The sequence below is a fragment of the Cheilinus undulatus genome, linkage group 9, assembly GCF_018320785.1.
Source record: "Cheilinus undulatus linkage group 9, ASM1832078v1, whole genome shotgun sequence".
Classification (NCBI taxonomy): Eukaryota; Metazoa; Chordata; class Actinopteri; order Labriformes; family Labridae; genus Cheilinus; species Cheilinus undulatus.
Window position 1 is genome coordinate 20,746,421 of NC_054873.1, and position 27,907 is coordinate 20,774,327.

Below are 27,907 nucleotides of genomic sequence, written 5' to 3' on the forward strand. Positions count from 1 at the left end.
CAGCAGCTTTACAGGCTTAACCTCCTCCACCCCATCTGCCTCCTTTATAGCATAAAGCTTGTTGCATCCTCATATTCAGATTCATGCTACTATGTGTTAACTGCTTCTGAAATAATTACATTTTTTCAAAACACATTGTCATTTATGTGTCCATCCGTATGGGGGTTTCTAGCTGTGCTCCCTGGAAAGTCAAAGCATGCTGCTTGACTAACCCAGTTAGCATCTTTAGAGCAGAGCCTTCTCTGCCAGGTAAAACTGTAGGCTATATCCATTTTGCAATGAAATGGTAAAATGTATGATGAGTGTTCCTGGCTGATTGTAGGTTGTAATATTGATTTATTGCTTAAATTTGTTGAAAAATGTATTGAGTAATCTAAAAATAATCTCATATTAAATCGCAATCACAATATCGGGAAAAAAATTCAAATTGACATTTGCAGGGCAGATGAATTATCAGTTAATCTGTAAAATTCATGAAAATGAATCTAATTGCCAGCTGCAGCTCAATTCATAATTTTTTTTCAACCTTGTCAGCTGTTGTTTCATCTGTGTCTTTTTCTTTTTTTTATTATTTAATTTTATGTCTTTTTCTTTTCCTCTGTTCCTTCTATTTTCTTGTCTTTCCATCCCACACCTGTTTTCCTGTTTTGGCCTCATTTCTGGAAATGCTGCCACCCTAAAACATCACCTCCACCCCCAGCGGGCTTTGTGAAATCCCCTCTCTCTGAAACTAAGCTCACAGGAGACGCCTTTGAGCTGTACTGTGACGTGGTAGGAAATCCCACCCCTGAAATCCAGTGGTGGTACTCTGAGATCAACCGGGCCGACTCCTTCAGGCAGCTGTGGGACGGAGCCCGTAAGAGGCGAGTGTCCATCAGCACAGCGTACGGTGCCAATGCAGTGAGCGTGCTGGGAGTCTCTCGTCTTACTCTTGATGACTCTGGGACTTATGAGTGCAGGGCGAGCAATGACCCACGGCGTAACGACTTGCATCAGAATCCGGCGACTACCTGGATCCGTGCTCAGGCCACAATAACGGTGTTGCAGAGTGAGTGGTCAGTGTAGAGGAGACATCCCCCGACCCACTACCACCTTCTTGACCTCCTAATCTAACAGCTCCTGTGTGATTCAGCCTTCCCCAGACCTCTCCAGAGGATGACTCGCTTCCTCCATAGGTGCCACCCTCCCCTAAGAGACTTTGAATAATGGAGAAAAATATTACCGTCTAGTGTCATATACCCTCCAACCTGTAGAGCTCCGCCTCCTTCTGATCGGTTTCCTATCTTCATTTTAGTTGACCTCTAGCTCTCATCCTCTCATATCCCCTTTAACATTTTGTTTTTCAGTTTAACTCCCTGTTTTGATTGTTTTATTCCTTTTTTAATGTCACATTCTGGAAACCAGCTTATTATTTACAGCCAAAGTTTCCAGATATTTGGTGTACCTCATTCTAATTGTCCATTTGGAGGACAAAATTAGGAAGAAGATAACATATCTGTCTTTGTCCACAGGGGTTACCAAAATCAGCCTAACTGAAAATTCTTGACCTGATTGCTCTTTATTTGTTTGGCTTTGAATTTGCACGATACAAAGTTATCCTAAGAAACTTCACTTGGAGGACTGCTTTATACACTTTTAGTTATAAAGAACCAAGATTAATCCATTATGAGCTCAATACTAACATTTAGCAAAGGTTCAGTGGCAAGGAAAAACTTTCTTTAAAAGGCAAAAACCTTAAGCAGAAGGCACCTGTTTAATAGCCATATGCTGAATCTGTGTTGGCGTTAAAGGGAGGCAGAAAGAGAAGGAAAGGGGACATCTGCGGCAGGACGGCAGAACAAGGGAAATTTTAAAAAATGTAGAAAAATAAGAGGGTAGGGAGATGCAGAAAGGGAGAAGAGGAAGATGCAGAAAAGAGGGAAGAGGAAGGAGCAGAAATGGAGAGGAGAGTGATGTAGAAAAACGAACATGCAGAAAAGAGCAGAAAGCCAAGCAGAAAAAGATGTTAGAGATACAAACAAGAGAAGAGAGAGATGCAGGACAAAGGAGATGTAGAAAAAGATTAGTGAGAGATGCAGAAAAGAAAAAAGGAGATGTAAACAAAGAGATAAGGAATTGTGCAGAAAATGGAGAACAAGGGAGTGCAGAAAAAGAAGAGGGGGATGCAATCAAAGAGGAAGATTCAAAAAGAGAACAAGGAAATGCAGAAAAATTAGAGAAGAGGTAAATGCAGCAAGAGAAGAGGGAATGATACAGAAAAAGAAGAAGGAGATGCAGAAAAGCAAGTAGAAGTAGATGCAGAAAAAGAGGGGTATCCGGTTATAAAGACAGAAAGGGAGATGTACAAAAAGAAAAAAAGGGATGCAAAAAACAAGCATATGGAAATGTAGGAGAAGAAGACGGAGATGCAGGAAAACTAGAGAATTATTGGGTACAGGAAAGCGCAGAAAGAGAAGAGGAAGATGCGAAAAAAAAACTGTAGAAAAGAGAGCAGCAAGTGATCTAGGAAAGGAAGAGGGAGATGCAAAAAAAGACGTAAGAAGGAGATGCAGAAAAAGAAGAGGGAGATTCAGAAAGAAGAGGAGGGGGCAAAAAAGGCTGGAGCAACCTGCAAAAAAAGAGGGATATACATTAAGAATCAAGAAGGTGTTGCTTTAAAAACAACACAGAATGTACAGAAACAAGAGGAGGGAGAAGGAGACAGAGAATTTAGCAGTGCAGAAAACAAGTGAACAAGCAGAGCAACAAGACACGCTTACTTAATATGATTGACATTTGGGTCTTTCATATGCATACTGTACAAAGAAAAACAGAATACCTGTGTGGCAAATAAAAAAAATCACGAACAGGTTGCCACTGTTGTACAGTGCACTGTTCTTCTTCCCACAACGTTAACCTCATCATTTCCTTGAGTGTCATCCTTAAAGTTTTTTGGTTTTAACCCAAGTTCAGTTTTAGTGAAGAGAACAATAAGGAAGAATTGATATGATGAGTACAAAAGATATGAGAGGAACAATGCGATCATTGACATTGCTATCAACAATTGCAGCCTACATGTGATGTCGCTTCATTCACTTGTATTATTCTATTTTAATATACTTTCTTAAGATGCAGGGATTTAATGTTTCTTTGTATGATTTCCATACAAAGACACTGATTTTAATCCAAAAAAATTAAGTTAATATTTGGAATAAGTCTTCTTATGAAGAGTTCCCTCTAAATGTCTGATCTATTTTTTATTTTAAATGACATATTTAATATTTAGTTTTACACAAATATCTATGTGTATTTTTTTAAATGTATATTGTAATTAGTTTATTCTCTTGTCAGATGATCCCTGACTTATAATAAAAATGTTTCCAGTTAACACTAAATTCATTAATCCAAGGTTGTCATTTTTAATGTTAAGGTTAAAACAGCCTTGACCTGTTGTGAGAGGTCTTTTTATTATTCTGCTTGTCTTTCTCACAAAAATGAAAATAAAAAATGTCCTTGTATCTCTGCACCAACTCTTAGGTGTTGGGTCTGTGCCAGATGTCTTGTTTCAGCTCATGACTCCCATTGAGATGTTTACTGTCGTCCGCATGTGCAAACAAGATGTAGATAATCAGGATTAAGCAGAATACAACACCTCAATTAAGGTCTTTCTGCTCCAAGCTTATCTTAAGAAGGATTTTTCACAGGTTGAATTTAAACTTGGTAGAAGTATCTTATTGTAGAGCTTTTGTTTCTTATTGGACTCTTTCATAAATTCCATCTTTAAAAATGAGTTTAAAGAGTTTTTGAAAGCAGCTTATGTAGAGTCACTGCTCTCAGCAGGACTATGTCAGGTCAAAAGAAAAAAACATTTGAGGCTTTAATTAGGGACATGGTTTAAGATTATTTTAGCATTAAAGCAAATCATCATTTATAGTACTTGGGGGAAAAAGCTGATCTTAAACACTGAAGCATTAAACTTACCTGTCTTTTAGCAATGTGAGGAATCAATATGCATCCTCCATGGGGTCATGGTTTCTTTTTCATTCGAAGAAATTGTGTTTTGTTTTGTTTTGTTTTGTTTTGAGGTCTGTGAAAGATGCCATAAAATTTAGTCATAATTTTGCTCTAAGCTTAAGGTCATACTCTTTATGTTTAAGTATGATTTTTAACTCCTTACAGAAATATAAGCACAGGGATTGTTTTACATGCAATGTAATAATTGCCCATAAATGTTAAAAGCCACAGATGCATTATAATTATGCAGTTTTTAACCAAATAATACCACAATTATGATAAATTTCTCACAAATAATAATAGCAGTTTCCTACTGAAAATATATTAATAAATTTCCCAATAATGAAATAATTATTACATTTGCAGGGATTTATTAAGATTGAAAAATCTCCATCTACATTAATAATTTCCCAAAAACTTCAATATGAACAAGAAAACTAAATATTTGTAGTCATTATTGTTTTTCTGTAGCCTTTACAAGTGGGTTCAAGTCAGATTAAGCCCAAGTCGCATCAAAAAACAATCATGGAAAATTCTTGCTCTCCATGAAACAGGAAGTAGTTTTATCAGTGTCTTAGAGCCATGAATTATACGCAGAACGAACTTTAAATTCACGTACACTCTAAGTCATTTTTTTAGTCTCAAGAAGTTTGCGCCCTGTTTAAGACACAGGACAAACTTCGAAAGCTGTTTTTTCAGCTTTTTATGAACTGCAAAATAACGTATATAACAGGGCACACAATTCCTGAGACTAAAAACAGATTTTCAGTGGAAGAAGACTTTAAGTTGTTGCTAAACAATAAAACTGGGTGCGTGAACCTTATTTAAAATTTCGAAAGAGCACTATTTGACACATTTTAATCAACTTCATTTAAATTCATGGCTCTACCAGTGTTTTAAGACAAAAAAAAAAACGACTTCCTTTTTCATGGCGAATAAAAAGCTGCCGTGACTGTTTTGATGTGATTGAGCTAAAGCTAACTTGAACCTACCAGTAGTGGCTCTAAAAACAAACAATGACCACAAACATTTAGTTCTCATTTTCATATAATGTTTGTGGTAAATTATTAATGTAGCCAGTGATATTTATCTTCATAAAATGAATGATTCCCTGCAAATGCAATATATATTATGTTTTCCATAGGCAACTGCTAATACGTTTGTGGGATTATTGTATTTAAAGCTGCAGATTTGTATTACGTTCGTAGTTTATTACGTTTGTGAGAAGTTCCTACATTTGCAGGTGTGACAGGTATCAGACGATTTGTGTGAAAAGCACTTTAGGAGCTATAGTCAGCTTCTCTACATACTCTTGTACTTCCTCTCTTTTCTTATTCAGAACATGATACTTTCTACTGCAATCCTTTGGTACTGATTATTCAACAGTGAGAGTTTTTATTTCCGCCTGAGCTTTGAAAGCATCTCCACTTTCACCTTCAGCTAATGATGCAGAGGATGACTTCTACTTAAGGAACGCTTCATTCCCAAAATAATTCCTCCCACTTCACAGCTCTATTCCTGCTCCATGTTGTGTAAAGTGTGTTGGCTGTGATGTCTGTCTCAGTGTGTTGTTGTTTACATCTCCCCTTTCCCACGAGTTCCAGAAAACATCACATTTTGTCGTGGCTGATCTGCGTCTCTGTTACAGAGCCGTCAATCACCGCCTCTGAACACACCACACTTCCTGTGGAGGGCGATGCTTTCACACTGCAGTGCAACCTGACCAGCGCCCACAGTGCCCATCAGGAGAGCTACTGGATGAAGAACGGCGAGGAGATCCCGGAAACACGTGGAACAAGCAGGAACACCGAGTACAAGTGGGTGTCTACACGAATCTTTGAGATGTTTTATTTCTGTGTGCTAAAATCACTGCGTGTCTTCATGAGAGGTGTGCTTTTGCTCTGCAGGCTGGTCAAACCAAGAGGAGATGACGCCGGAGTTTACATGTGTGTCTTCACCTTCGACATGTCTCCTCCAGCCAATGCCACCATCGAGGTTAAATGTAGGTGTTGATTTGTGCACTTCAGGCATTTTTTGTCACTTTGAAGGCCACATTAAAGATGTCACCAATAAAAATGGCTTGAGTGGCCTTGAGCACAGGCAGCTCTGTCATGTGAGGACCTGTGATTTTCAAAAGGCCCTGCTGGCTGCTCAGGGGCAGTCGGCGCCCTTGACACCTCCATCTAAGCGATGCCCGGCTCAGTGGTAGCAGATGGTGTCTTGTTTGTCTGATGGCAAAGGGATTATGTCTCAACGGTAAAATCTGCTCAGCCTTTCTGCTGTCACATGCAACGCTGTGGACACTAGTTGGATTTTGTGACAGTTTGCTTTTATTTTTGAGGGCAATTCTGTTCATCTAAACAACAAAGATGTAAAAAAGGCTTTTTCTAATATTCACAATATTTAGAATAAAATGGACTGCTTCACATTAAATTGGTTCCCATTTGTCATATGACATCTTGTCAATCTAAAACAAAACTTTGAGTGAATTTAGGCTTCACACAGTGGTTAGTCACATTTCCTAAGCCATAACTTTAAATGTATAAAGGAAGAAAGTTCATTTGTACATTTGTTTTCTTCTTAGACTGGAAGTTTTCTGCCAGGTCTGTAATTTAAGTCAGTTCATATTTGTTATTTGATAAAAGGCATGGCAAATGTATTGGTATAGCACCTTCCAGCAACATGGAAAATCAAAGTGCATCAAACAAAACATGAGAACACAATAAAACAGGAAAAAGAAATGCATAAAAAAACAATAAACCCCACACAAAAATAGAAAAAGACAAATCAACAGAGACGGGCAAAAAAAGCCAGCTTAAAGTTAAAATACAGCAACACAGTTCAAAAAGTAAATGATTGTGCAACAAATTTAGCAAACTTTAGAAAAGAGTGACAAAATTTTTTAGTAAAAGCCAGCAGTGAACAGGTGTGTCTTCAACTTTGATTAATTTTGGAGTTTTTATTTTCTCTGGGATAAGCCATGCAGAAAATGAATGGAAAATTAGTTTGTTGTTCTGAATATTGTGAAATTTGCTTTTATCATCCCTGAAACCCATGCTTGCTTAACAAGAATAAATACAAAAACAAAGAATATCATTCAACATAATATTAAATTAAAAGGGCATCAAAATACAAGTTTAAAGTATTAATCACGCAGCTGAACTGACAATAGTTGCATTTGCTATTTGTTTCATGCACACCTGTAACACCTCTGATACTTTATCCTTTTGATTTTATGGAACGTGTACCAATGTTTGATTTGTGTTATTTTGTCTTAGCTGCTCCTGAGATCACAGGCCACAAGCGCAGTGAGAACAAGAATGAGGGTCAGCGTGCCGTACTCTACTGCAAGTCTGTGGGCTACCCTCACCCTGTGTGGACCTGGCGCAAGTTTGACAACGGTGTTTATAGGGTATGTGATATGATCGTACACTTTCCAGACACTATTAACCCTTTAAAGCTGATTGTATTATATTTGATGTGCAGGTTTGTGAGATCTCTACCTAGCCAGCCTGATCAATAGTCTCCTTTAAAACCTTTTATATTCAATCTGATAAATTATGGAAAAATGCCTTACAGTGGGTTATTTAATGCCAGAAATGTTATGGCAATTTTTCTTTTTTTTTTTTGGATTTCAGCAAAAGGTTAAATAAACATCTCGGTTCCCAAAAAAATTAGAATTTCGGGCTATTATTTGAGTTTTCAGGCTTTAAAAAGTAGGGATGCACAGTATTATTGGTCTGGTATGGGAGATATCAAAATTTCTGCCAGTATTTACAGCTGATATTTTGCCTGTGTATTTCAGCATATATCAGCTGCAGATCTTGTCCATATATATTAATAAATCAGTGGAGTTATAGGCTGAACCAGGGGTATCCAAACTATGGCCCAGGAGCCAAATGTGGCCCGCTACCATGTTAATTCTTTGAACAAAAATTTCAACAACAACTTATTGGTTTGATTTTTTGTGAGTTAAACTAGTAGCCGACCTAACCTGACCAGGGCCATTTAGCCATGTAAGCATACTCAATCACTTAGCATATCTTAACCATCGTAAGATTAGTTTATACTAACTGTTTTATCCTTAAAGTGAGGCATATGAAAGTGGCCTCACCATCCTTATTCATTTTCGTATGCAGACCTTGGTGGAAAAAGTTTGGACACCCCTGGGCTGAACCAACAGACCTTTGTCAGTTGAGGATCTTTTCCTTTGTTTTTCCTCTTTCTTAAAACTTTTGTGTGTTTTTTTAAGGACTAAAGTTTATTTTTCCTTGGTCATCCTCAAACCTTAAAGTGTGTCCAAAAGGACTGAAATTTCTTGTCCAAAAAGCATATTTAAATATTGGTATCAATATTGGATATCAGCAAAAATCCACTGTCATGCATCCCTCTTTAAAAGGTTAAGACTCACCTGTATGTCTGAATGCAGCCTTTACCTTTAAGAAAGGCAGCTGTCCATAACAGGAACATGTTTTTTTTTTATAGTTTTCTCTAATGGAAGAGGGAATTAAATAGAGCCTCAAAAAAGAAACAGTTCACTGTGTGGTCCCATTGTAACACCAGTGCATTGCTATATTCCTGTGATGATCGTCAATAATACTCAGTGTAGTATCAATCGAAACGTACCTACTGTAACAAAATAAGATATCAGGTATCAGCTTATATTTTAAAAAAAACAAAGATAGAGCAGTTTGTTTCTTGTAACATCTAAATTCATTTTTGGATACATTTTGTAGCAAACCCTGAAGCATCAACTGCCTAAACTTTCTAACCCCTTTAATTTCCATAAAACAAATTTAAAAATGACCCACCGGAGATCAACAGGGCAGCAGGTTTCGTTGATTTTCTTACACCTGTTTGCAGGCACATCAGCCAGCCAGGTTACCTGCCCTGGCTAGATGGGAACTGTAGCCTCTACTCTGTCTGTCTTTTCTACATGGAACCAAGCACAAGCATCTGTAGGCTTTATGTCACTTCTTGTGTGAGCAATATACCACTCATTCCTCCGACTGAAGGATGTACATCACTTTTTCTCAAGGAGATTTGGCAGTTTGTGTGTAGATAACACATCCGTTTTTCTGTAGCGCTTCCTCTGTAGGCCATACATCACTTTCTGTACAGTGCCTATAAAAATATTCACCCCCTTGGATGTTAAACCCCTTTATTGAGTTTATAAATAAAACATGGCCAATATAATTGGACTTTTTTTTAACCAAAAAAAAAAAAAAAATACAAAACAACCCCTCTTTAATTTTAAAGTGAAAACAGATCAGTCAGTCAAATAAGAATATGTAATGCAAAATGAGTGAGTGCAAAAATATTCACCCCCTTCTCCCACTTGACCATGGAGTCTCCAATATGGCTTTTAGGGAACTCTAGCTGAGATTTAACGTTTTCTTGAATAGTGGCTTTCTCTTTGAAACTCTCCCATAAAGCTTTGACTAGTGAAGAACCTGGGCAATGGTTGTTGTATGCAGAGTCTCACCCATCTCAGCTTAGCTCTTTACTCCTTCAGTAGCCATCTTGGTGGCCTCTCTCACTAGTCTCCTTCTAGTATGGTCACTCAGTTCGTGAAGACGGCCTGATCTAGGCAGATAAACACATGTGCCATATTTCTCCCATTTCTTCATGATGGAAATTTCAGGCAATTTGTTTGGGTGATTGGGGGAGTTTTCTGTCATTTTCATGGAGTTTTGAGGATGTATATGTACATTTTTGGTTAAATTTGATTTAGAATTTCGGGCATTTACATGGAATTTTGTGGGGTTTTTTACTGGAATGTTTAGGCTTTATGTTTAAGTTTTACTGGAACATTTGGGAATATTTGAAAATGATGTGGAGGTGCTTTTTGAGGGATACTTTAAAATTTGTTTTTTAGAGTTTTCAAGGAATGTTTCAAGAAGTTTAGATAACCTCGTGTGGTTTTAGAAGAGAAAATTTACATGAACTTCAGAACTTTTTGTTGATGCTTGGCCTAAAACAGTCCTTGTGGTCCATCATCACAATGACTCCATGATAGCTCTTTCAATGACTGACACCTTTTCTGACTGACCGTGGACCCCCAACGACTTACAAACTGGTAGCCAAAACATCTGCTCTATAAACTATCCAGTGCTGTATTTTCTGCAGAAACAGGACCTTTAGGAGATTTGTGGACATTATTTTTGGTCAAATCTAATTCTTTTTCAAAAACCAGGCTAAGCTTTTAAACTGACTGTGCTCTACTTATCCTGAAAAAATTGGAAAACTTAAAGTGCATTCAAAAGAAAAGTTCAGGTCTCAGTTGATTTAGTTAATTTTGATGTTTTGTCAGGAAAATATCATGGTTTGTGTTAACAATTCTTTTCTTCATATAAACACTGTTATCTGGTCCAAATGATACTTAAAATGCATACGATACATAAAACACTCAACCTGCCTTTGGTTTATGACTTGTACCTGTGGCACATTACCTCCAAGTGTATTTGTGTTGTACCCACACAAACCTCTGTAAGCAGAAAATCCACTTATCAGTGACTAGCTACCAAACAGAGGTGAAACATTGAGCTAAAGAGGTTAAAATCCACTTTGGCTTCAGCCGCCAAGGGGCATTTTATTTCTGATGTTATCAAAGATCCTGCACTACACCATAAGAGTAAACACTGAAAGTCATGAAGCAGTTCTTCAAAGCATGCATTACTAATTAACATGAAAATTATAACGTTGAACTTCAATACCCTTCCACATGAGGAAGTGAAAATATATGGGAAAAATTGAAAAGTTGTCCCAAAAATCAAGGCTGAATTAAGGTGTGTAATGGTGAGTAAGTCAGCCTGAGGGCACCACTGGGAGGGATAGAGAATTGACATCCAGGTTGTGCTCTGGGCACATATTACCAGGGGCATGGGAAAATAATGTGTTGAAAAAATAGCAAAACCCATACCTATAGACGGATTAAGTTGTGGATGTGGCGAGTAAGCACTGCCAAGGGTACTATCATGCGGGGTAGTAGGGTTGCCATAAGCCCCTGGTCATGCTGTGGATGATCCAAGGGCCTGGAAACCACTGGTAGTCCCCAGTGCTGTTACTAGGGTAAGAGGCCTGGACAAAAGAGAAGCTGTCGAGCTTGACCTTGGCTGCTGAGTGACACACAGGTGTGTTGGTATGTATCTAGTTTGATTCTGGCCGCACTTCTCTCCCTCTTTAGCCACAGGTTATAGCACATCAGGCCTGTGATGAATCCTTAGTGCCATATATGCCTAAAACACTAGAAAGGTGTGCCCAACAAGGAAATACAAATGCATCAATTCAAACAAGAAAAAAGTCTAATACTGTGTTATATCATGTTATACACTGTAATACAGCATAAAATACTGTGCTGTGCTTAAAAAAATCTCTTGATTTTATTATTAAAAAACAAGAGCAACACTATCAGAATAAAACCGACCATCGTCAAACACTAAGCTCTTTCTTCTCCTTCAACAGGAAATCGACAACTCCACCGGCCGCTTCTTCGTCAGCAGCAGCGACAACTACACTGAGCTCCACATCATTGAGCTGGACATCGGCCTGGATCCGGGCGAGTACAGCTGCAACGCCACCAACATGATCGGCAGCCGTGAGGAGAAGTCTGTGCTGAGAGTCCGCAGCCACCTGGCCCCATTATGGCCCCTCTTGGGGGTTTTGGCTGAGATCATCATCCTGGTCATCATCATCGTTGTTTATGAGAAGCGTAAGAAGCCTGAGGATTTACAAGATGGTTAGTCATCAACGTTTTATCATTCTACTGTTTGTCATTAATCTGAGGAGGAGTGCTTTTTAAATGGATCGCTTCCTGTGAAGTCTTTTAGCCTTTAGAAATCTTAATTCACAGTCGCCACACTTTCGTTTCTTTGTGAGCTCAAGTTGTTTCTTCAACAAGAAGTCACTTGACACTGTTGCTGTTCTTGGTTCAATAATTCAGTCTGGCGAGGTCCACCCAACATACAGACACTGTTGCACGAGGGCGCACCTTGTCAGGACAGCTTCATACATTTAATATTCATTAGAAATACGATACTGCAGTGTTGTGGAGGTGGACACTTTCAATTATTAATTGCTTTCCAGGGACCTTGTGCCGTCCCCAAGCTGCTGCAAGCCTAAACCACCAGACACATCATTTAGCTCTATAACCTATGCATCCATCCTGGGATTTTTTTAATACTGGTGAGCACTTCATTTTCAGGGGACTAGCTATATTTTAAATTATGCATTAATGGTATTTGGGCGACCTTTTCTTTTCAAACAGAATTTCAATGTCGTCTCGTGCTGATTAGATGCAGTGTGCAGCCGATGACTGACAGCTCGGAGCTGTAACTGACACTGCACGGCAACAAATAGTCATCATGGTTCAATACGTGATTAGAAATGAAGTGTTGCAGATTTTTAGAAGTGTTTAGGTCACCTTGAGAATCCTCACAGTCTCACAAAATGAAAGTAGACCGCGTGAGTCATGCAGCAAATCCTTGCATGAAATGTTAATAATTTATTATTTCCTTGCGTTTGTATAAATTAGATTTGCTTTGGCTGTTGAATATTTTAAAAGATTGTTGTAATATCTCCCCTCCTCCTCTTTTCCCTCCATCTTTAACTGCATAACCTAAAACATGTTTGTGGTAAGTGTGAGTCTCAGCATGCTTCAAGAATTTCTATAAACATTCAGCCTCATCTTGCTTCAGTTCACAGCACAGCACGCACTTCTGTTTGGCAACATCAGAGTAGAGAGCAGTTCAGGATTTCCTGTTTGTTCTGCAGTGGCTTAAATGGCATGCAGAGAGCTGTAAAAGATTTAAAATATGTCCACTGTCTCTGTGTTAGTGACTTTATTTCCTTCAGAAGTAGGCTGATAATAACTGAGCTGCTTCTCACTAATCTCACTGAGTGAACAGCTGTTCTTCATGAGTGCTGCATGAGGGCAGGATCTTTTTATTTGAATGTTTTCTTTATGTAATGTTATTGCCATCTTATGTGTTTTTAATGTGTTGTTGTGCTGCATTTGGTGTGTTTCTGCAGCATGAACACCTTTTCTTTTTATTCGTTTTCCCCATACTTCCATAGCGCTTCATTTTCATCCCAAATCACAGTACACTCATTCAGTCAGGGGCATAGTTAGGGATTTAGGGCCCCCAGAAAGAACACAGGGCCCCCCCTTAACTGGCTAGCCAAGCTACAAATGTTATGTCACTTTTGCAAATATCCATGCATTTTAATGTATTTTTGAACCATCATTTCTCCATTTATGAGCAGTATTTTTACTATGGTTAAATTAAATTTACTCTCATTATTTCGCAACGCTGGACTACAACATTTGGACATTTATAAGGGAGGAGCAGGGCCCCCCCAGTATTTTATTTTATTCTATTTGATACAAATTGGTCTGTTGATCAATTAATCTAGTCACTTTTGATTTAATAATAACACTTTTAACCAAGAAAAAATTAATAAACACACACAGGTTATCAAGGGCCCCTCCCTACTGGGGCCTGAGTAATCACCCCCCCCCATGCTACGCCCATGCATTCAGTAAAACATAAAACCCCTCCAAAACCCTGATGCTGGTTGCAGATATTAAAACTTTGTTTCAAGCTTTCTGGAAAAAAAACAAAACCTCATCACTTCATCCACGTGTGCAACTTCCCTTTGATAATTTCACTTTTCGATGTTAATTTCTCCATATTTTCCCTTATTGCTTCAGATGATGACCCAGCTGGACCAGTGTAAGTATCCGCATCTTTTCTTCAATACTTTATCTCTTTGTGTTGGTTTTGTCGTAGCTTATTAGAGCTCAGTACTCCTCAAATCTGGGTCACAAATATCTAGGAGCATTATGTGTTTCGGTTTTGAGAACTTATTTATAGTCTGATTTAAGCAGGTTTTTTCTGTTTTTTTTTAAGTTTTAATCTGAAATCTCTGGCCTGTGATGCTCAAAGTTTTTACAGGGTTGTATTCAACTTATCAGATCTGTTCACCTATCATCAGACAAATTTATTTATTTATTTAACCTTTATTTAACCAGATGAAAACCTGTTGAGATTGAGATCTCTTTTACAAGAGTGACCTGGCCAAGAGTTTAGCAGCACATGTCTTAATAAATAATAAATGTTCAAGGGATGGATTACAAATGATAAGTTAAAGCAAACATTAATTTAGAATTACAACTTACGTTACATTTAAAGTGCAGGAGTTGAAATCACGGTAACGATTTAAAAGTGCAGGCACTGCTCAATGGTCTCACATTGTCAATCATTTAAGAACAAAAAGCCTCAAGCCCCCCACAAAGCTACACTATATGGACAATAGTATCTGGCCACACCTATTAATTATTGAATTCAGGGGTTTCAATCAGACCTGTTGCCACAGGTGTACTAAATCAGCACTTAGCCATGCAGTCTCCATTTTCAAACATTGTGATACAAAACGTGTCATTCTAGTGAGCTCAGTGACTTCAAGCGGGGTACTGTGATAAATGCCACCTTTACAATAAGACGGTTCATGAAATTTCATCCCATCCACAGCCAACTGTAAGTGATTCCAACTGAACTGTAGAAAGTGGAAGCATTTAGGAAGAACAGCAACTCAGCCATGAAGTGGAAGATCATGTAGAATTACAGAGGGGTCAACGACTGCAAAGGCACATGGTGCATAAAAGTCGCCAACGCTCTGCTGATTCCATAGTGGAAGAGTTCAGAACTTCCTCTGACATTAATGTAAGCTCAAAAACTGTGCAGCAGAAGCTTCATGGCATGGGTTTCCATGGCTGAGCAATTGCATGCAACCCTCACATCAAGTCTAATGCCAAGTCTTTGATGAAGTAGTGTAAAACACACAGACACTAGACTGTGGAGCTGTGGAAACATGTTCTGTAGAGTTAAAAATCATGGCATCTCTGTTTGGCAGTCAGATGGGTGAGTCTGGGTTTGGCAGGTGCCAGGAGAACCTAACCTGCATGACTGCATGGTGCCAACAGCAAAGTTTGGTGGAGGAGGGATAATGGTATGGGGCTGTTTTTCAGGCTTTGGGCAAGACCGTTTATCTCCAGTGAAGGCAAGCTTAACTGACATGACTGTGTCCCAGTGCACAAAGCAAGGACTATAAAGACATGGTTTGATGAGCTTGGTGTGGAAGAACTAGACTGGCCCACACTGGGCACTGACCTCAACCCCATCCAGCACCTTCGGGATGAACTAAAATGGAGATTGCCAGCCAAGCCTTCTCATCCAACATCAGTGCCTGACCTTATAAATGCTCTACAAAATGAATGGGCACAAATTCCAATAGAAACAATGTTTTGGAAAGCCTTTTGAACAGAAAGTACAGGTATTTGAATACTGTGACGTTACAGTTCCTGCTGGTGTAATGGTCAGGCGGCCAAATACTTTTGTCCCTGTAGTATATCTGATTGCATAGACATCATACCAGTAACAGCCATATTCATCTGTCTTTTTATGTTAATGCATATCTATTTAAAAAATTAGTTCTTGTTCTCATGAACTTCTAATGATCACTATCTGTATCATCCCTGAAAAATCAATATTTTTCAACCCTTACTTAGTAATTTAGAGTAATGATGGAGACAAGATGAGAAGCTGATACTAAAAGTGATAACCATAATGAACCTTTTCAAGAGGCAAAAATGCATTTATTAAAAGGTTTGATTTTTGGTTGTTTTTAGAAAATCCTACAGAATAATTATAGCAAAGTTTAGTCCTGCTTCCTTTCTCTGAAACTTTGGGTTACTTGACGTAATCCCTGGTTCTTTGATAACAGAGGAAGGTGTTTCACTATGGGAATTGCTTAGGCGTGACCTGTTTGGAAGCTCCAAAGACACAACGTCTGTCTGTGACAGACAGGTTGGACTGTGCTTGGGGCACGCCCCCTTATCCTATCACAGTCAACCCGCCTCTGTCAAATCATTCTAGGCAGGTTTCTTACCATGCCTATGCAAGGAGGGAAGTGAAGGTGAAACACCTCACTCTGTTATCAAAGAACCAGGGATTATGTCAAGTAACCCAAAGTTCTTTTTCTAGCTTCATTCAGTGTGTCACTATGGGAGATATAGACAACTCCTGGATTGCATGAGCATCCTGAAGCCATAAACAGCTGATCATTTCTCCTGAATGCTGCTGTTTTATTCACATACATGTGCAAAGCCCATACTGGGCACAGAGTATTAAGCCTCTGCTCCTCCCCTGATGAGAAAGGAGGTGGATGAAAGGCCATCAACTCCACTGTAGGGCACCTGTAGGCTGCCCCACCACTTTAGGCACAAAGGCTGGATTGGACCACATGCAAACCTTAGAGAGCCCAGGAGCAAACTGTAAACAAGAGGGTTGAATCCTGCAAAGCCTGTAAATCAGTTACACGCTTCCCTGTCGTTAAGGCCAGTAATAATGCAGTCTTCATAGATACAAACTTCATCTCCACTGCCTCCAAAGGTTCAAATGGGTGTTGAGTTAGGGCCTCCAACACATTAATTCAACCTGGGCCGCCTGGGTACATAGCACGCCTTAAATCACAAGGCTATCTGCACCCTGAGCTTTTTTATTGGGCAGCCATAGGCATTTAAAAAATAATTAAAATAACAAAAGAACCTTAATCTAATTTTTTTTCCATAATAAAAACTAAGCTATGAACAGAATTGAGAGGAAATTATTTCATCTGCTGTAACAACTAAACTTGATATCTGAAAACTTAGAAACGCATCTTTTGTTGAGCCATGATCTAACTCTGGTTTTTCCTTCCTTGTTTAAGGAAAACTAATTCAACTAACAACCACAAAGACAAGAACCTCCGTCAGAGAAATACAAACTGAACAGCCTGTCTGCTGAGTAAGTGCTGAATTATTAAGTATGTTTTACATGCCTGTGGCCACAAATTAAATAATGACCCACCCTACCAAAGAAAGCTCTTATAAACTAGAATCCAGGCTCTAATGAGACTGTTCTAATGATTTTCACTGTTTCTTTGCAGGTTACATTCAACATGTATTGACCACATGAAGGTAAACAAGAAAGGAATCCATACCAGTTGTTAATAGGATTATCTGCCATTAAAGTATGGTTACGGAGGAGTTCAGTGAGGCATGCCTTATGATTTTGTTGTGCGAGGTTCAGGAGGTACTCAAATGTTAACATTATAACCATTGTTGCTGCATGCAGGTGTTGACGTTTATGATTTGACATTTATCCAATGATTTTACACTTCTACTACTTCTAAAATAATGCATGCAAGATCTTGACCTTCTGTTTGAAGGCACAGATGTTTTTTCTTCATTTGTTTTCTTGATCTTTTTTTTTCTTTTGGTTGCTCTTTCCTCTGAGAGCAGCTTCATGTAGATAATCTGTGTGCAAAAACAAAACTGGTCAATGTAAAAGAGAAATGCCACCATAATCTGGTATGACAGTCGTGTATAGTTTTCTCATTCTGCTGCATACCATTTTCTAAGTTTATCATTTTATCAGAATATATCTCTTACATTTAAGGGCTTTGCAATGTCCCTCTAATAAATTTGGTTAAGGTTGACCTTACTGTATGTATGTACTGTGTTAAATCACTATAACAATGTATCAGATCACCATTATTATAAAGACTATTCATATGATATGATGCACTTAAATGTTGAGAATTACAAAAACTGTATAAAGCTAATTAAGGAGATCTGTACTAATCATTTTAACATGTTTTATAATTATGTGTATTGTACAGCATGGCTATTATCCTATGCAATTATTATCCATATCAATATATTGAAAACCATTGCAGCTTTTGATTTCTCTGTGATAAAGCTTTAAACTAGTAGGATCACCGTAGAGCGCTGACAGCATACTGCACAGCTGCATGAATTCTCTCTCCGGCTGATGTGGGAGGTGAAGAAAAGACCCACGCCATGGCTGGCACATGTGAAGCAATTGCAAGAATCGCAACTCATTTTTAAGAATAAATATCTGAAAAAAGAAAGTGTGCCTGCTTGAGTGGATTTATTTGCAAAACACAGTAGTCTCTCGGTTCAAAGCACAGGCAGTTTTCATCGTATTAGCACAGGGGAAATAAAGCATGTGGAGAACAGCACCATCTAGTGGCATTTTGACTTACTGCAGACACATTGACATTCATGATGAGCCTGAATGATGATTTAGATTTTATTTCTACTTCTTCAGTTGTTGAGAACAAAATCTAATAGCTGACAAGAAAAGCATCTTCTCTCTTATACGTCTGGTCATAAATGTGCATATAACAATAGACGATAACAGCCTTGTTTAAAGGCTTTTCTACACATCCCAGTTCCAAAAAAGTTAGGACATGGTGTAACAAATAAAACTGAACACAGTGAGTTGCAAATCCTTATCAACCTATATTAAAACATGCACAGCACAAAGATAAGATATTTAATACTCAAAATGATAAATACATTTTTAAATGTGCTCACATTTTGAATTTGATGCTTCAACTATGCTCTGAACCTTTGGATGGAGCAAGAAAAGGCTGGCAGCTGTGTTAAATTTTGTCAACTAAAACTATGACTTCAAATGTTAGTTAGATTTTTTTCCATGAGACGAAAAAGTATGTTTGATTTTTGTCGAGGTTACTTAAATGATACAAAAAGATAATTACATTTTTGTTGTGTGAAAATTTTGTGAATATGCTAGAACCAAAAATAAAATTAGTCATTTCTACTCTGCATAGTTTTTGTTTAAAGTGTGACTTAAACTATGAACATTTTAATCCTTAGATTAAAATTATAACAAGGTGTCAAAATTAACACTGGTAAGCATGCAAATTGACAACAGATGATGATGTGATTATGTACAAAAAGCACTCCTGAAAGATGCTGTCCTTTGCAGTTACAGTGCTAGGTTTTTCCACTTTGTGAAAGATTGTGTGGGCTAAAAGTGCAACAGTTTCTGAACAATGAGTTAACAGAATTGAGGTATTTTAACGTCTACAGTCCTTAGCATCATCGAGAGGAACCACCAGTTAATGCCTGTGACCTTTGGCCCTTCAGGCATCACTGCATTAAAAACAGGCATCATTCTGTGATGGATATTACAATGTGGGTTTGGAAACACTGAAGAAAGTACATCACTGCATATGCAAAATGTAAGTAACACTCTGCAATGCAAAGGGAAAGCTATATGTCAGCAACATTCAGAAGCACTGCAGACTTCTGGCTCACCTGAGATGGACTGTCCTAAAGTGGAAAAGTGTGCTGTGGTCTGGCCACTCCACATTTTACATTGTTTTTGGAAATAATGACTCGAGTCCTCAAGAGGAAAAAAACCTTCGAGATTATTATCAATGCAGAGTTCAAAAGCCAGCACCTGTGATAGTGGGGGTGTATTAGTGCTCATGGCTTGGGTAACTTACAACTCTGTGAGGGCATCGCTAATACTGAGAGGTACATCCAGGTTTTAGATTAATATATGCATCCATTTCAACAGGGACACCTATGCTTATTTCAGCAACACAATGCGGCAAAAACAGCATGGCTTCACAGTAAAAGAGTGTGAGCACTAGACTGGCCTGTATGCAGTCCAGACATGTCTCTCATTGACGCTGCATTATGAAGCACAAAATAAAACAATGCAAAAAACATTACTTGCACTGCTGAGCAAGTTATAATGTACATGAAGCAATGTGTGTGTCTCAGACGCTTACAGAGTGTTGTTGGTAAACATGCTGGCAGCCCAACTTTTGTGGAATGGCTGAATATGTGTATATTTAATTTTTTTTATTACTTTGGACATTAGACTTATTGTGTTTGTGCTTGAATAAAGGTTTAAAGTATTTGCAAATCACTGTTTTTGGCTTAAATCACTCTTTTTCCCTTTTTGCTACTTTTAATCCATTTTTGCTGCTTTCAGCCCAATTTTGCCACTTTTATCACATTTTTGTGCTTTTTCATCAGTTTTTGCTTCTTTTATCCTTTCTACAATTTGCAATTTTTCCCCCTTTTTTTACAATTTGTTTGCTACTTTTCGCTCATTTAAGCTGCCTTTTGCTAATAAGTGCCACCTGTAAACCTTTATGCAGCTGTTTTCCCACTTTAGTCACTTTTCACTCATTCTTTGCCACCTTTTTGATGTTTTTTTGACCATTTTTGCCTCCTGTAACTCACCCCCTTGACCCCTTTTATGCAACTTTTTCTCCCCATTTTTGTCACTTTTCACCCAGTTTCTGCCATTTTAAGTCTATTACCCCCTTTAAACCTGTTTTTGCCACTTTTTTTTGCTGCCTTTTGACATTTTTTGCCAGCTTTAACTTATTTTTATTGCCACTTAACCCATTTTTTAAGCCACTTTTTCACTGCTTTTTACCACTTAGATTGTGGCTCTTGTAAAGGTATTTTTCTACAGTTTGGCTCTTTGGTTAAGCAGGGTTGAGTAACACTGATCTAAAAGTAACAAATAGCAGGGTAAAAGAACCTAAAAAACCCTTTCAGTTCAAGAGAAAGGTTCATTAAACACTGAAAAAAAAATGAATGTGATCACTAATAGATTATTATTACCTCCGCCAAGGAGGTTATGTGATCTGGTGGGTTTTTTGTTTGTTTGCTAGTTGTTAGCAACATAACTCAAAAAGTTGTGGACGGATTTTGATGAAATTTTCAGGAATGTCAGAAATGGTATAAGGAAGAACCGATTAGATTTTGGGAGTGATCCGGATCACTGCCTGGAGCCAGGAATTTTTTAAAGGATTCTGTACTATTGGGAGATAGGGCTAATGGTGGAGGTCTGCGCTGTTCCCACTTTACATCAGGAGATGGCAGACATGAGTAACTTCAATCCCAGCAGCAGTTTTTGGGTGTGTTTCTATTCAAAGTTTAGGAGTTTATAGAGTTTGAAAGATGCACACCCAGTCGAGGAGACGAATCGGAGCATAACAGAAAAAAGGCTCACAATGCTGCAATGCAGAATACTCACAATGCTGGGAGGAATAGAGGAATATTCACCCTCTGCCATGACTTCCAGTCGTCCAGTGAGACCATGGGTGCATCTGTTGGCACCCCTAGCTAAGTCAATGCTTTGCCTCACCATGTTCCCAACCCACCAGGGAGGGAGTAATCAGTGAATGGCGTGGTGGGGGTTACATGGGGACGGATCCAGGAATTTTTTAAAGGATTCTTCACTATTGGGTGATAGGGCTAATGGTGGAGGTCTGTGTTCTCCGAGTGCTTTTCTAGCTTTTGTACCAAATGCCAGCGCCATCTTGAATTCGACAAAGTGACCAATCCACACATATGACCTGAACTGCTCTACCTCTGTGTTTTATTTATTTATTTTACTAGATCCCATTTTCCTCTTACCTCTGTTTTTATTGTGTCTATTATATGTTTTTATGTTTGACGATGTTTGTATTTTAGTGCGGTCTGTCTCCTGTGCTGGTGAGCCAAAGACAATTTTCCACCTTGGTGGACAATAAAGAATTATTCTATTCTATTCTAGTTATTAATTTTATTTTATTTATTTTTAAATTATTATTATTTTATTATTATTTTTATTATGATTATTAGATACACACCCCTGGATTTACACTTAGTCAAATTTTGTGTAGTTGTTTTTAATGCCCAAAACCTGCCAGCTAACTTGAGCACGCAGAAATCAAACATGCCAATGTAGTGTTAAAATTTCTCTATTTTGTCCTCTACTGAGTAATTCTTACACCTCAAAAAAGTATTTCTCACTCCTCCTAACAGTTCTGTCATGGTAGGTGCTGTCCTGAATGCTAACATTTTTATTTTTACAAGTATTTAGTCTGAAATGTCATAATTCTGTGAATTTTCTCATAATGTTGGTAACTAGGATTGAGGCTTTGTTCCTATGTTTAAAGGTTTTTTTATATGGCGCCAAATGTTTGATGGAGCTACTAGTAGGAATAAACAGATTTGTATTTTGCGAAGTAACAAGTATGACAGTCTTTTTTTCATTACCCCTAGAATCATCTCGAGGAAAAATATAAATGAGCTGCTAAAAGAATGAATATATAAGACAAAAACACTGTATAAACTCCAATTTTAATAAAAGGAGACAACATACAATATAGTAAAAGATGTAACATGAAATATTTACCTCTCTTTTTGTTATAGCACTTATTTTACTTTACCACATTTGAGAATCATTCTTTCATTTGTGATTGCTCCTGAAAACACAATGTTTTATTCTTCTGTTTTGCAAACTGTTCAGAACAATTTCTACTTAGATGCATCTTGACTTTCTGTTTACTCTTGCCCCTTCGCATGCAGCTGGTGCCTCTTTTTCTATTTTTTTAACCCTGTCCCTCAAACATTCACAGTCTGCCAGTGGCACAGAGGGACTGTGGAGTTTTACCCTTTGTTTTTCTGTTGTTTTCTTAAAGTCCCACACTGATGACATAACTACATATCATGAGTAGTCATCTAGAGTTTTAGTTCAGGTATTCTCTGCATATGACACCCTAAAGATACTAATTTTGGAAAAGTTGTGATAGCTAAGTTTTTATTTCTTTACAGAAAAACACAGAGATGTACATATTTTATCAACATGCAGCTAAACAATACAGAGGTGGTGTTTTGAGTCCGTATCGCCCAGCCTTATTCTGGAGTTTAATTCACTCCAGGGAAGTTTGTATTAATTTGACCTCAGTGATGAAACCAGCAGCTGTCAACATCCTCCTGCCAAATGAATGTTGGTCTGTGTCAGAGAAGTGTTTCATCACTTTTCTACATGACTGAGAATGTCCTCTTAAGGGAATAAAAATGAAAGGAAACACAGAGTGTTAATGCATCTGATACAGAATACACAGTTATCTGCATTTTATCTTTCAATTCTCTCATTTTTCTTTCTATGTGACATTTGCATGCCTGAACAGTTGCACTTTGGGAACAGGTGATGTGATTTCAATAGGATGATACTGATTTGAATTGATAAAATAGGCGGAATAATCAAGCCTCAGGATTTAAGATACCTTTGTCATTTATAGGTGATACCAGACAGGTAGAAACTTTAACGAGGCTACACACTGCTAGTGCTGAGCTCACAGTGGTTAGCGTTAGGCCTTCATAACCATAATCCATTAAAGAGTATGGTGTCGACCTGCCCTCTTTTAAAGTGTCTTGAGCTAACTTTGTTTATGAATTGGTGTTTTGATTGATTGATTGTTTCATCTTAATCAATCAATCTTTCTCAATCTGTGAATAATGACAGATTTGATCATGTCAAGAACAGATGTGCTAACGAGAGGATAAACTGACTTAATCAGCTTGGTCCAGATTAGGCCCAAATGACCTAAGGTTGATGGTTTGGATCAGTGGTTCTCGACCTTGGGGTCTGGACCCCCTTGGAGTCGTGAGACACTAAGAGGGGGTCACTGGATGCCTTATTAAAACTAAGATTATTTTTTAAATTACACCGTTGCCACTTTACACCAATTTGACCAAATGTTAATCCTTTTTTTTTAATCACATTTTAACACCAATTTAGCCAATTTTAGCACATTTTTGCCACCTAAAACCCTTTTTTGTCCATTTTAAACCCTTTCCATCACTTTTTCTGCGTGTTTTTGCCACTTCTAAACCAATTCTTGCCACTTTCTGCCTATTGTTGCTTATATCAACCTCTTTTTATACTGCTTTTTGTCCATTTTAACCACAGTTAACCCATTTTTGCCAGTTTGTCAACTTTTCATCCCAGTCCACTTAATTTCCACCAATTTTTTGCGCTTAAAAGCCATTTCAGCCACTTTTTAATCACCTTTAACCACTTTTTGTGCCCATTTTTGCTACAATTATCTAATTTATGCGACTTTTAACTCATTTATGTTCTTTAAAAATCCGATTGCACCACCTTTTTCACCGTTTTCTTGTGTTTATTAACCAATTTTAGCAATTTTCAACCCATTTTCATTATTTCTTTTTAACAGAAGTTATTTTCATTTAAAGAAGGCTATCTGCTACACAAATGAATAAATAAAGATATTTGTTTCTTTGATAAGAGTGGTTATCACTCAGGTCAAATATAAAACATGGTTTTCACAGCTTAACTTCACAATGGACCATGATTTTGCTGACCTCCATGGGCCCCCAGTTTGGATGGGTCCCAGAAAGCTCCCCCCTTTATACCTCTTATGGGTGGCCTTGTCCGCACACAACTATTCTTGATTGTATATGGCTGTGTTCACCCACCTTCAGGTACAGCGGGGGTCCCCAGTCTCTGGCACCTTTATTTTGAGGGTCATGGGGCGAAAAGGTTGAGAACTACTGGTTTAGATGAAGAGATAATTGATCAGGGTTCTTGAAGATTGATTTTGGAGAACTATGTAGGTGGGTATCAGGTTCTAAGGCTGAGTGTACTGTACCAGAGACCAAGGATGAGTCAACATCTGGATCAGATAAGCTGCTTATTTTGTCTCTACTTTTATAATTTTATCGTTAAAAAGCCCTGGCAAAAGATGCTTACAAGAGAACGTTTATGAACATGCTTGTACACTATATTTACAAATGTATGTGGCCACCTGTCCATTAAACCAACAGAGACTGTAATGACCCTGTATTGAAATACATGCACTTTAATATGGAGTTGGACCCCCCTTTTGCCGCTATAAAAGCCTTCACTCTTCTTGGAAGATGCCTCTCAGATCTTCCTCCAGACTCCAGGACCTTCATTTCCAAATAAAATTCAAAATTTAGTTTCAGCTGAAAAAGGACTTTTGACCACAGAGCAACAATCCAGTTCTGTTCCTCTTTAGCCCAATTGAGACGCTTATAACGACCGTGGTTCAGGATTGGCTCAACTTATAAACACCACACTAGAGTCCATCTCCTGGACCTGTCTGTGTGTGGTACACTAACTCCAGCTCTCCTAAGTACTTAAATCTGTTTTGTTTGACAGTGCTCTGAAGGCTGTGCTCATCTCTGTAGCTTGTGTACCTTTTCTAGCAAGACTTGACCAGCCTGCCCTATCAGCAGTGACCTTCTGTGGCTTACCCTCCTTGTGGATGGTGTCAGTATTTGTCAAGTCAGCAGTCTTCCCCATGATTGCTGTAGTGTGCAATGAACCAGAGTGAGAGAATGGAGGCTCAAGAAACCTTTGCAAATTGGACTTTTCTACAATATTCTAATATTTTGAGATAGGGATTTATGGATTTTGTGAGCTGTAAGTCATAAACATCAACATTAAAGGTCACATATTTTACCCGTTTAAGACAAGTTTATATCGATCTCAGAGGTCCCCAAAACCTGCCTGTGAAGTTTGCTGCTGAAAAAACACCCCATTATTGGATTTTTGCATGTCTGAAAACCCCTCTGTTTCAGCCCTGCTCACAACGAGCTGTTTCTGTGTCTGTGGCTTTAAATGTTACTGAGCTGTTTGACTCCGCCCCTGGCCCCGCCCCTCTCAGAAAATGGATGTGGCTAAATGGAATGTGGTTCTCCTGATCCTCCTGTCAGCCGTCAGCGATCAGGAGAGGAGGGCAGAACTTTCTTCCAAGCGAGGAGGGCCAACCAAACCAGGGGGCGGTGCTAACTCCCCACATGACATCATGAGGGGGAAATATGAGAATGGCTTGTTTCAGCACACATTTTCTGATAGGTGGTGGTGGGGGGGGGGTATTTTTCTGATTCTTGGGGGCAATGTGGACAGGCCAGGGGTTCATATTTTTGCTAGAAAAGCCTGAAAAAGTGTATTTTGCATAACATGTGACCTTAAATGCAAAAGTGACTTTGTGATGATGAAGTTGAACTTCTTTAAATGAATAACAGGAATTCTTTTTCATGATGTATTCAAAATTTTGGAGCCGCAGCTGCCTGTGTCAGTATCTTGATTAAAATGGATATAAATATGGGCAATTTTAATTGGTTTGACAAATGTTTTCCTTTTTTTACCTGCAGAGGGCGCTGTTAGCTTTGGCATTTCTTGTTTGATAAATGAGTAAAAGATAAGCCCAGAAAATAAAGATATCCCTTTTGTCTATGAGGAAAACTTAGAATATTTTGCATTTTGTTTTCATAGAACTGAAATTAAAGTATCATACTAATTAGATGGACTAAAATCTAGGCTATTTTCTTTGTAGAAACTTAACTCTACGGATTTAAAATTAAGATTGTAACGCAGTGTAGTGTTATCGGTTAGAGGTAATATCCATCCATACTTCTTGCTGTTGATTAAGTTAACAGTTTTATTAGTTGACGCATGCGCATAGATCAAAAACAAAGCATTAAGCTTCAAAAATGATCTTTATAGGAAGTGTCAGTATGTTGAAAGGTCTGATCTGAAGTTGGCAGAGTCTGGCTCTTCATCGTTTTTTTTTCTTCAGGCCTGTCAACACAAAGAAAGCAGGCTCTGTGCCATGATAGCTTTCCCCCAACTAGTTGACTGTCAACTCCAAGGCTGGCTGGCATCCTTGAATCATCCTCTCCGCGTGTCCTGACGGGGCGGGGTGAGCGCGTGTGCCTTCCCTGGCTCCTATGGCAACCCAATAGATTAGCTCCATCGATATTCACGTTATTAGAAAGCGGAGGAGGAGGAGGAGGAGGAAGGGGAAAAAACTGATGGATCCGTGATGTCAGTTCTCTTTGGATGCAGCAGCAGCCGGCCGCGTGCGTGCGTGTGTGTCAGCACCTTGCACTGACAGAGAGCTCGGATATTTTGGGGAGGTGGAGATGATGCTTTGTCATTGAGGAGCTCAGCAGCAGCAGCAGCAGTGTTATTCTCCCACTCCGGCACGTCCGCCGCTCAGCATGCTGCATCCTGATGCGCTCCTGTCTGCACGCTGTGGGGTTACCTGGATTTACATGCGTTTCCCGTCCACTGCTTCTAAATGACCGTCGGATTGTCGACGCATTTCAATGGTTGAACCTGGGGAAAGAGAGGCACGTCCCAAGTGTCAGAAGATACAACCTGTCCTGCGGATGCGCCGTCACTGTTTAGCCTCCAGCAGCACCCCAAGTGTGTTAGATTCATGATTCATCCCTGTGTTTGCACGGGCTATCCTTAGAGCGCGTCCCTCCTGCTTCTTCACAATGGAAAGATTCCAGTCATCCATGCGCAAACGGCTCTACAGCCTGCCGCAAAACATTGGGCAAAAACCCTTTGTGATGGACGAAGGAGACAACGGCGACAAGGACACTAAGAGGAAAAGTATTCGGCTAAAACATTTGTCCTCCCCGTCTCCTGCGAGCAGCTGCAGGAGCATCGAAGAGGCCAGGAGCGAGGACCTGGACAGGGAGAGGGAGGTGATCGTGAAGACCAACCTGAATGGGGACTGCCGCCTATTCAGGGGCAGCATCTCGTCCATCACAGGGCGGCATGCTCCGGGGTCAGATCCAGCGGAGCAGCGGCGCCTCATCCCCGAGGCTGACGCCGGAGTCGGCGAGAGTTTCCCCGGTGAACGCGGCCCCGGGGCCCAGCAGCGGGGAGCTGGGGGTCTGAGCGGTTCAGGCGGCCAGGCGTCTGCCTTCGACCAGTCAAGTTTCATCAAGTTGGAGGGGACGGAGCAGATCATACCTGAGGACGATCGGCTGTACCAAGCTGGCTTCATGCACCGGCAGTTTGGGGCGATGCTCCAGCCGGGAGTCAACAAGTTCTCCCTGCGGATGTTGGGGAGTGAGAGGGCCGTGGAGCACGAGAGGGAGCGAGTAAAGTCAGCCGGCTTCTGGATAATCCACCCATACAGTGATTTTAGGTAAAAACAGTCACATACATGCACTGCATCTGAGCATCACTAAATCTTCATTGTCTGCAAATACAATAAGGTCAGAGCAAACTTAATACCATATGCACACACTGCTAATCCTCTGTTTTTCTTTGATCACTGTGATGATATTATGATAAGAACATGATAATCAGGAGTGTGAGCCCATGCAGAATATCATAAGCTGAATGTGCCTCAGTAATCTAAACACACCTTCACGAGATAAATGGCTTCC

At 39.1% G+C, this 27,907-nt stretch overlaps 2 protein-coding genes across 3 annotated transcripts in view; both read left to right on the forward strand.

Annotated features, from left to right (window-relative positions):
• LOC121514624 (neuroplastin-like) overlaps positions 1-17,959 on the forward strand; it is a 31,119-nt gene extending 13,160 nt beyond the window's left edge. The window contains exons 3-9 of one of the 2 annotated variants that reach the window (XM_041794827.1): positions 5,642-5,810; positions 5,901-5,995; positions 7,272-7,405; positions 11,458-11,731; positions 13,706-13,727; positions 16,762-16,838; positions 16,981-17,959. In XM_041794827.1, coding sequence (XP_041650761.1) covers positions 5,642-5,810; positions 5,901-5,995; positions 7,272-7,405; positions 11,458-11,731; positions 13,706-13,727; positions 16,762-16,822 — 755 coding nt within the window. In that variant the 3' untranslated portion in view covers positions 16,823-16,838; positions 16,981-17,959. The remainder of the gene's footprint in view (positions 1-5,641; positions 5,811-5,900; positions 5,996-7,271; positions 7,406-11,457; positions 11,732-13,705; positions 13,728-16,761; positions 16,839-16,980) is intronic. The other variant, XM_041794828.1, reaches the window with a different exon arrangement.
• Positions 17,960-27,001: 9,042 nt separating this feature from the next.
• LOC121515634 (potassium/sodium hyperpolarization-activated cyclic nucleotide-gated channel 3-like) overlaps positions 27,002-27,907 on the forward strand; it is a 34,285-nt gene continuing 33,379 nt past the window's right edge. The window contains exon 1 of the mRNA XM_041796510.1: positions 27,002-27,663. Within this exon, the coding sequence (XP_041652444.1) occupies positions 27,002-27,663 (662 nt within the window). The remainder of the gene's footprint in view (positions 27,664-27,907) is intronic.